We start from the raw sequence: 9676 nt of genomic DNA, 5'->3' as shown, positions 1-9676 counted from the left end.
CCTTTCACTCCTTTTCCTTTTTCCTATCAGTATGCACGGCATATCTTCCAAATGTGATTATGAGCGACTGAGAAACCTGCTGAAAAGAACGACACACTCGTCTTCAAACAGCTGGCACACTAGCTACGAATGCACCACGACTGGCTGCTACGTAGAATTAAACTCCATTATGTAGAACTGTTGCAGCTGATTCAGCTAATTTGTGTTTGGTTTCACTTAGCAGCACAACACAACAAAGGTTAGCTAATTAAGACTGTTTATCTGGAGGAACTGCTGCCTTAGTTCTGTGAGGAACAACCTTGGAATAATCAGTCAACACTCCTGAGTCTCAGTTTTTCTTCTTCTTCCCATTCTGATATTTCTGTGCGCTCTTTTCTTCCTTTCTGCTTTTCTCTTTCTGCTATTAGCTGATCTTATTCTTTAATATTGTTTTCCTTTGTTCTCTTAATCCAAGCACCTTCCTTCTCTTCAGGCTTCCCCCGCGTTCCCCCTCCATGCCTCCCCATGCCCTCACCCAATCTTTTTCCTCATTCGCTCCCGTGCTGTTTTGCCCTCTATCCCTTCTTCTTCTTCTCACCCTTTTGCCCCCTTCCACTGCCTGTTGCCTAACGACATCACTTCCTCTCATGGTTCCACCGTCCCTCCCTCTTTCCACAGTGTCCAGGTCAGGGCTCATGGGAGCCAGTCTTGTCTAGCACATATACGGGGCCCTAAATAGTTCTCTCAGCGGGGAGCATTTCGCCGGCCTGGCTGGGATTTTATAATGAGCTTTGAGAAAGGAGGAGGTGGGGGGAATGATGATGTTGGGGGGTGAAGATGCCACATTCACTTTTACCCCTCCTCCCCTTTCCCCCCGGTTAAAGCAGATTAATTAAAAGCTCACTCGCGCTCTGCGTCTTATCAGTGAGATTTGAGCACTTTACTGTAAGCCTCTAGGGAGAGCTCAGCGCCGGGCCGGGTGGGCAGAAAATGGGGGTGGGGAGCCTCGGGAACAATGCTAATTCCAGCCAGTGGGGTGGTGGGACGGCTGCTTAGGAATTACTGCCAGTGGTGCGTTCATTGCTGATTATCTCCGCGACTGTCTAGGAAGAGATTGCACTCACAGAGACAGACAGTCGCTCTGCCTGTCACTCACAGTTTGGGCTCATTTCTCATTCACACCATTTTTTTTTCTTTTCCTTTTTTTTATCGCAGTTGCCTAGAAATGTGAGCTAGTCGCCCTGAAGCCAACAGAGACCAGCTGCACTAAGATAATACAATGCTCTACCTGTGTTGTGTCAAGAGTTAAATGCTGCATCAGCGTCAAGTACAAATAAAATATGCTTTTTTGTGTAAGAGTGGTTGCAAAGAGCCATCCGACATACAGCAATGTTCTGCTGTCCCATCTGTCCAAATGGCAACAATGAGCAGGAACTGGTATCAGCAGGAGGTATTGTCATTACAATTTTTATTAATGATTATATCAGCCATTATTTCGTCCCCAGAAGGCTGCTGTGATAGCTCGATTTCCCTTGTTCCTGTTCTGCTTAAATTGACTGTAAAAGTCCTGATTATTTAGTGGAGCACAAAGGAGGTCCTTTATTATTAGTCATGCTAGCAGTGTGCTTTTACATGCTCTCCAGCACATTGGCTTAAACTGTAAAATGTCGACAACAACAACAACACCGAATCCCTTCACCACTAGCTTGTACTTGTGGGAAAATGTTACTATACTGGGTATGTTTAGGTAACACCTTGCTAACATGAGCTTACTGAAGAGAAACGGGTATGTGAATCTGTTAGCCAATCAGGGACAAAGAGAGAGGACACGAATGCGGTGGAAGAAAGAAACGAAGCTGAGCAGAAGCAGGCAGGCGGTGTCCTCGCTGCTGAGGTTAACAGTGAAATGTAATCTGAACTGGCCTCAGAATAGAAGATTTTATTATCTTCTAATGTCTGGAAAAATAATGAATATCTTACTTTCAGGCTTTTAGGGGTTCATAAAATCCGCACATTTAATCCTCTTGTAGACTCACTGGCATTTCAGATTGTGCTTCAGTTTGAGTAATGGAACTCATTTTCTACAGTCGTGCAACTTCAAGGTCATAAAGCCCAGCCGCTGTTAAAAATCAAGGTTAATTTTAAGTATTTTATGTCATTTCAGTGTTTGCTGTTCAGCACTGTTAAAACAAAGGGGAGCCCATTAGTCTGTAACCTTTGTAGGTAATGTGTTTGCTTCACTGTAGGACTGCTGTGCTGTTCAGTTCATTTCAGTTTTATTTATAAAGCACTAAATCGCAACAACAGTCACCTTAAGGCACTTTATATTGTAAGGTAAAGACCTACAGGGACAGTGTTTGTCCAGTACTGACGAATATTGCTGGTTGCACACACAGACTGTGTGAACGAAGTCCAGATGTGTTGGTTGGTTTGGTTGTTGTGGAAGCTGCTGTTTATGGGGTGCCATATAACATCAAATAATCTAGTTACAACACCAAGGAGATAGAGTCAATGATTCCACTTAAGAAGCACGTTTACAACCCAGTTCCAAAAGAAGCTGGGATGCTGTGAAACCGCAAATATCATTAACCCGATTTTATTCACAAAAGAGCCTAGAATACATAGAAAATGTTTCATGTTTGAGTTTGATGTTAGCAATGTGTCAAATACAAGCTAGCTCCTCTGCCTCACTATGATTAGTAGGACTTATGTTAAACAGTAATAAAACAAATGAGCTAAAGAAAATAAAGAAGGCTAAGTGTGATGATGTTGCTGTCTGTGTTGCAGGCTACAGCCATTCATCAGCGGACAGCCCAACAAAAAGCTGGCCACGGAGCAGGTAAGCTTCCATTCATCTTCACTGCATCTGCTCTTCCTCTCCGACACTCTTGTGCACTACAACACTCGCTGCCCCGCTGCTCCTAAAATGCACGACACCTCAGTCACCATGTCGATCAGTCGGTTAACTTCTCACGTTTACTTTAACACACTCACTCAGGTTCAGTCTTCCTTTGCTTCACTGTATTTTGACTGTGCTGTGTGAATAAGAGTATTTTCAAGGGGAAGAGCAGCCTTGATATTCCTTACAGTGAAAGTGGATGAAGTAACCAGATTGATGGTCCAGTCTTGTCATCACTGCTTTACTTCATAAAAAAAGCTTTTCCTGTGAAGTCTATGTGAACCAACAGGGAAGCGGGTTAGGCAATAATAAGGCTTGCAACTTAACATTGAGCAATTTTTAACATTTTTTCACAGGGTGGGGGGGGACGACAACCACTGCTGCCAAATGAATACCTCTGAGTTGTACTGCACTGTGGGTGATGCTGCAAATCAGTGAGCAGGAAAGCTTTATAACAAATTGAATTTCTGATGTAGAATGAGAAAGTACCTGGATTTATCCTGCTTCTTTCACATGGTTTGTCATAATTGGTTTCTCAATTGCATTTCCTATTACATATAATGATAAGTGATTATTTATAAATGTGTCACTAACCTCAGTGAAGCAGAAGGTCTGGTCCTTATTTGTGTATTCAAGGTGATCACCATAGCTTGTGAGGGTGAAAAAAATCTGGTCATTGAAGTAGCAGAGGGGGTTGTTGATTGGTTTTAACTGCTTTAGTTTTAATGACATTAACAGCAGGTGCACTAGAGGAGCAACGAAGAGACAAACCCGAAACAGGAATGGTTTTAAGGGTGGAGGCCACTGACGTTTTCCCTTCCTGATCTTTTCTGATTGTTTTCACTTGTTTTGCATTTGGCTCGAGTCAGTGTCACTGCTGGTAACATTAGACAATACCTGGACCTTACAGAGGTTCCTCAGGTAGTCCAACTTCTCCATGATGGCACATTAATAAGTGACATTTTCAGAAGTTTTACTCTGTCTCCCAGCACAGTCTGAAGAGCATGGCTTAGATTCCAGGAGACCGGCAGTTACTCTGGGGGAGAGCTGGACAGGGCCATAGAAGGCCTTTAACCCATCAGCAGCTTGCATCAGCACTGGGAGCTACAAAAGTACCTCTAGCAGGTCACTGGTGTGAGTGTCTCTGACCAAACAATCGGGAACAGACTTCGTGAAGGTGGCCTGAGGGCCCAGCGGTACAACCTCTAGTGCAGGGGTCTCCAACTCCAGTCCTCGAGAGCTGCTTTTCATTTGATTCAGCTGTGTTGCAGTGGGGGTGCATCTAAAAGCTGTAGGACCGTAGCGCTCAAGGACTGAGTTGGAGACCCCTGCTCTAGTTGGCTCTGTGCTCACTGCTCAGCACCGCGGTGCCTGATTTGCCATAGAATACCAGAACTGGCAGGTCTACCATCTGTTCTTTTTTAACAGGTGACAGCAAGTTCACCCTAAACATGTGACAGACATGTGAAGGGGTCTGAAGAAGCCATAGCGACAGTTATGTTGTCTATAACATTGTTCAGCATGACTGTTTTGGTGATGGCTTTGGTGACAGGCATATCCTGAGGGGGCACATAACCTCTATAAACTAGGCAACAGAACCCTGACTGCCATTAGGTAGTCACCTGACCAATAGAAACGCAACTCAACCCAATAGACATTATGTTTTGCTCCATCCGATGCTGCCAGGTTACCCCTCAGAGTGTCCAGGAGCTCAGTGATGCTCTGGACTCATCATGTCATTAGGAGGATGCCCCGATGTCAGCCATGCATACAAGCATGTGGGAGCCAAGCAGAATATCGAGTACTATATCGTCAAAATGGACTAGCTTGACTAGTTTATTTTGAAATCAGTCCTCTGTGGGTTTATCGTTTTCATTTCCATCAAACGACATGGCGTCCTTGTGTTCCTAACACATTACCCGGTTCATATCAGTATAGATATCTGGTTCTTGTTCTTTTTGGCTTTTGTTTGAGCAGTGCATATTAAGATGCAGATGCACTGTGACACAGAATACGATGTAAATCTGCAGAGAGCCTGAATTACTCAGAGGAGTGATATAAATTAGGCTTCACATAGCCACGCAGTTGTTGGTGGTTGGATACATTTATTGTTGATTTTGGTCTTTTTATGTTTGTTTGACAATAACCAAACTACCATGAACCTTTGACTGTAGCAGACTTATTGTAAGTCTGTGTCAAGCTCTCCTGCTCAGCCAATAAAAGCTGATTGCTGATTTCTGCAGAGCAGGCAGCAATAAATAAATCTCCTCTCGGGCCGTGTGAGAGGTGAACCGCTCTGTGTCTTTGTTTGGCCTTGCTATATTACTCCTCCTTCACTCTTTCTTTCTCCCGGGCATTGACTGCTTCTAAAAATTTTTTTGACAGACTCTTAAAATAAATATAGCCTTAAACTTGAACATAAAAATGTCTTAAACAGCAGCTTCAGGGGTATTTTATTTTTTATCACACTGCAGTGATACAGTAGGCTTTTGTTGGCCAGTTTCCAATCAGTCCACACAGACGGAGTTTACTTTCGCTCATGTGTCTTATCTCCTTTACTAAACCTAGTTAGACTTCTTGGCTTTGAACAGTTAGTTTCCAAATGTCCTCGTTCTGACCATTTATAGCTTCATAGCTTTCCATTCAGAAATGGGGCAGTCTCTTCTGCTTTGATTTTTAATTTGATTTAAATTGGACTTCATTTCAGTCGAGGGTAGCGTTACTAGTTTCAAAGTCTTAAATTTAGCTTTCTTGACTTCTTCTTCCTTACTTTTTTCCATATCTCATTTTACACTTCCCTAACAGTCTTTTAATCCCTTGTCATTCTCATTTCTTATATAATTTATTTCTCTCTTTTCACAGCTTTTTCCGTGTTTCTCTTTTTTAACCACTCTGTAGAGAAGCAGCAGGAGTTTGACTTGACGTGCAGGGTTTGGGAAGTAAAAATGTCAGTTTGTTGTTTTTTTTTTATAGTTGAGATCAGCTGACTGACAGTCGGACCATTTACAGGATTATGTGGATGAGAAATTCTGTCAGTGGAATCATAAGTATAAAATGTGAGCTCCTCCATTAGAAAATACCTGGTTTTAGAGCAGCGCGTCTCGGCTCCTGGCAGTTCCATCTCCTCACTCCTTGCTGTGGCCTGTGAGTAGCAGAACTGTTGATGATTGGTAATTGCCGAGGAATATCCCGGGTTAGAAGATCCACAGTGTTGTGGGGATTTAACACCAAAGACTGACCCACATCAGAATTTAAGTAGTGAGTTAATGAGCTCATAGGAACTGACTTGGTACTTGTTGGAGAAACCCTTGTTTGCAAGCACAGCGGTAGGAGCTTTCTTGTTGTTGATCACCAGGTTTGCAAACATCTCAGGAGAGATTTTGGTCGTCTCCTCTTTGCTGAAACTCTGTCCTTTAAGCTTCTTGGCTGCTGCTTGCCACATCGAAGTTTCAGCTCCCTCCACAGATTATTGATATTCTGTGTCCATTAACATAAAACTACAATCAAAGCTAGAAACTGTTCATTTGTTTGGAAGTGAGCAAACTTATAAATTCAGCAGGGGGTCAAATACTTGTAACTGTATAAAAAGCTCTGCAATATTTTTGGCTGAAAAAAAGAAACACTATTATTATTTTTGTCCAACTTTTAAGATTATTTAGCAAACATGTTATTGAGATTGATGTTAAATAAAACACTTCTGTTAAGAAACCAGCAGTAAACACAGTCACACATGCTGTTGAGAGAGTGCATGCTGGTTTGTGTCCCATATTTGAAGACTTTATAGAAATAAAGTGAAGTTATTTAATGTGGGGAAAAAACAAACAAAACAAAAAGCTTTCGAGTGAATTTGTCATATTTGTGGCTCTTGTGGTGTTAATGATGTTAAAAACAACTAAGTTGAGGGGAATTAACGATATCACTGAAACTGTAAGTTGCCGCTAAAACTTGGTCCTGCAAATCTCTGCCTGCTTTCTCTTTCCTCATCTCTTCCCGTTATTGCCTCACTCTGCTGCTGTCCTCTTTTTTTCCCATCGCTCTTCTTTTCATATTTCCTCTCTTTCCTCCACATTCCTTCCAATCCCTTCGTCTCCCCCCCTCTCCTCTCCTCCTCACAGCCTTTGTCTCTCTCTCCATCATGTGCTGCTGGCAGCCCTGAATAGAGTAGCTCAGGGAGCTCAGGCTCTGTCAGCTAGGAAGAAAACATTGCCACAAGGGGCTGGGTCAACAAGGCTTGTTACTTAGCAACCCCCCCTCACCTTCCCTTGGGAACTGGAAGCAAACGGCCGTCGCCATTGGCTGCGGCTGCTCATAGCTCGCAGCTCATGTTATGTAATGTTGGCATTTGATTCCAGCAACAGGGCCAGATTGAAAAGCGATGTGTTCTTTGAGCTCTACTTGCCAACCTGTTCTGTTTCTGTTCGTTGCCTTACAGTAACCAATTTCCATCACCCTCTCCAGCGACCCAGCAATTAGTCTGTACAGTTTTTCCTTTTTTTAAAGCCAGTCGAGGGAGGAAATGATCAGTTTACTACAGAGAACTTGAAACTGGCGCAGCTGTTCTTCTCTGCCCTTTCCCCTATTTGTCTACTCATGTTTAGGCTGAGCATCAGGCTGGAGGAGGCAGAAGGCAGCGCAGTTAAGAGATGTGGGGATTTTCAAAGAAGCTTAGAAATCTCAAAAGGGTGATGAGGTCACAGGAGGAAGGGCTTTGAGCTGTGCACAGCCTCGCTGGTGTTGCAGATATAGCCTGCTTATGCAAGCAATAATTTTGGCAAGTGATGGCCGAATGTATTTGAAGTATTCTCAATGAAGCTTTCCGGACAGCGATAAAGTTCATGATGTGCACCAGTTTTAGCTCATCCTGCAGAAACACAGCGACCTGCTCCCTCACCCCAGGAAAACACCTTTACTGTGATAAAATTGATGCAGAAAGATGAAAATATGCAAAACCTCTGCTTGATCGGCATGGTTGTGGCTCAGAGCGAGCTGTCTACCAATGAGAAGATCAATGGTTACTTCAGTCTGTGTGTTGAAGCATCTTTGGGCATGATAGTGAACCCCAATTTGATTGGGTGAATGAGACTTGTAGTAAAAAGAGCTTTAAATGCTCAGTTAGAGTAAATAGGACTATAAAAGTATCCGTCCATTTACCCTTCCTTTATCCATCCACACTAATTCACACATGGATGCTAATAATGCAAACAAATTTAAGTGGTCTATTAAATGTCATTAACCTGGATACTCTCAGTCTAACAAACAATTATAAAGTTTTGATTGTTGAGCGACTGATTGTTTGTAGGACCTTGCTGTGTGATCCGATCCAGCTGATGAGCCACTGTAGCTCAAATTAGCAATAACGTTAATGCTGGTAGTGACAGGAAGTCGTCAGAATACAGAGTGGATTGCAGTTTGTTGTATGTGGGGCTGCATAGCTGCAGACCAGGACCAACACATTATTAGGCAGCTGTTCATAATGTTAGGCCTGATCAGTGTAGTGTTACACATTCTCCATGCCATGTGCACTAATGCACCTTTACACAAAAACAAGCATTAATACGAGGTAACTTTTGAACTAAGTATCGTTAAAAGTTTCACATTTTTATAGACCTCAGTCCACTCCACACATGAAGTGATTTCCACTACAAAGTCATGATTGTATCCATTGTCCATGGCTGGACCAATGAATGTTTTTTTTGTTTTGTCCCTTGCATACATGAATTTCTCTAGAATCTCGGAATCTGTTAATGATGAAATCTGCAAATTGATTGTACAATAATAATCTGAAGAATCTGCACATGCAGTTCATCAAGGAGCGGTAAACTCCTGCCCTTCTTTACTTCAGAACAACTGAGCGTGTCTCAAACGCTCTTTTTAAATGCAAGCATGTTACTAATTGGTGGAATTATTCGTAAGATGTTCCATGTTTTCTCCATCTGTTCTCAGCATTGCACAGCTTTTTCCTTCTCTTTCTTTCTTTGTGGTCCCGCCCCAACTTTGAAATGTGTCCATTTTTCTAAAAATAATTAAATAGCTCTGACTAAATGTCTGCAACTTGATTAAATTCAGTTACAGAATTTGCAAGTCATGGAATTGATTTTTAGTTACTTTTTAGAAAGCTTTGCTACTATTTTGGAAACGTGGATGTAGATGTAGTGGCTGTCATTATCCAAAACTCTTATTCCACACTGTGGTTTGTTCCCTTTAACTCTTTTTTTCCTGCTGTCTTGTGCATGAGTAACTCCAGGCTATCAGATGTCTACATCTTCACACCAATAAAACCTTCTGAGCGCTCGTATTCCCCGGTTGCTTTCTCGCTCCTAACAACCAATTCCCTTGTTAGAGGGCTGAAGCTTAAAGTAAGCTAAAATAGTAGATATTCGACCGCTGGAGAGCTTGCTTTGAACATGCAACATGATATTTGTAGTGGAACATTATCTCTGTGTAATTATGAGCAGCAGTGCTGAATAGTTCACACCAACACAAAGAAACTTCGTGTCTGTCCCTCGCCACAGCTTCCTCTCCTCTCATCCTGACCCATTTAACAGCTCTCACCTCCTAATTAGTCTGGAGCACCGTTTTTATGTCGTTATGTTTTCTTTTTAATTATTTTTTTATTTCCCCCACATTATGACTGCTGTTCAGCGGCAGCTAATGAGCTGGTGAGGTTAAAGCCAGCTGGTTTCCACTGTGAGGAATAAGAGGAAACAAAAGAGAAGCAGAGAAGGGAAAGGAAGGGATAGCAGAATGTTTTTGCACTGGATTTATTTATTTTTTAATTTATTGTACAATCATTTGGTA

The 9676-nt window shown here is 42.4% G+C and overlaps 1 protein-coding gene across 1 annotated transcript in view; it reads left to right on the top strand.

Annotated features, from left to right (window-relative positions):
• The window catches only part of brf1a (BRF1 general transcription factor IIIB subunit a), a 125347-nt gene that overhangs the window by 108921 nt on the left and 6750 nt on the right, over nt 1-9676 (top strand). Inside the window, exon 17 of the mRNA XM_005728598.1 lies at nt 2767-2818. Within this exon, the coding sequence (XP_005728655.1) occupies nt 2767-2818 (52 nt within the window). The remainder of the gene's footprint in view (nt 1-2766; nt 2819-9676) is intronic.

Source organism: Pundamilia nyererei, unplaced genomic scaffold, assembly GCF_000239375.1.
Source record: "Pundamilia nyererei isolate P.nyererei 1_Seehausen unplaced genomic scaffold, PunNye1.0 scaffold00029, whole genome shotgun sequence".
Classification (NCBI taxonomy): domain Eukaryota; kingdom Metazoa; phylum Chordata; class Actinopteri; order Cichliformes; family Cichlidae; genus Pundamilia; species Pundamilia nyererei.
This window is presented reverse-complemented; position numbering and strand designations above follow the sequence as displayed.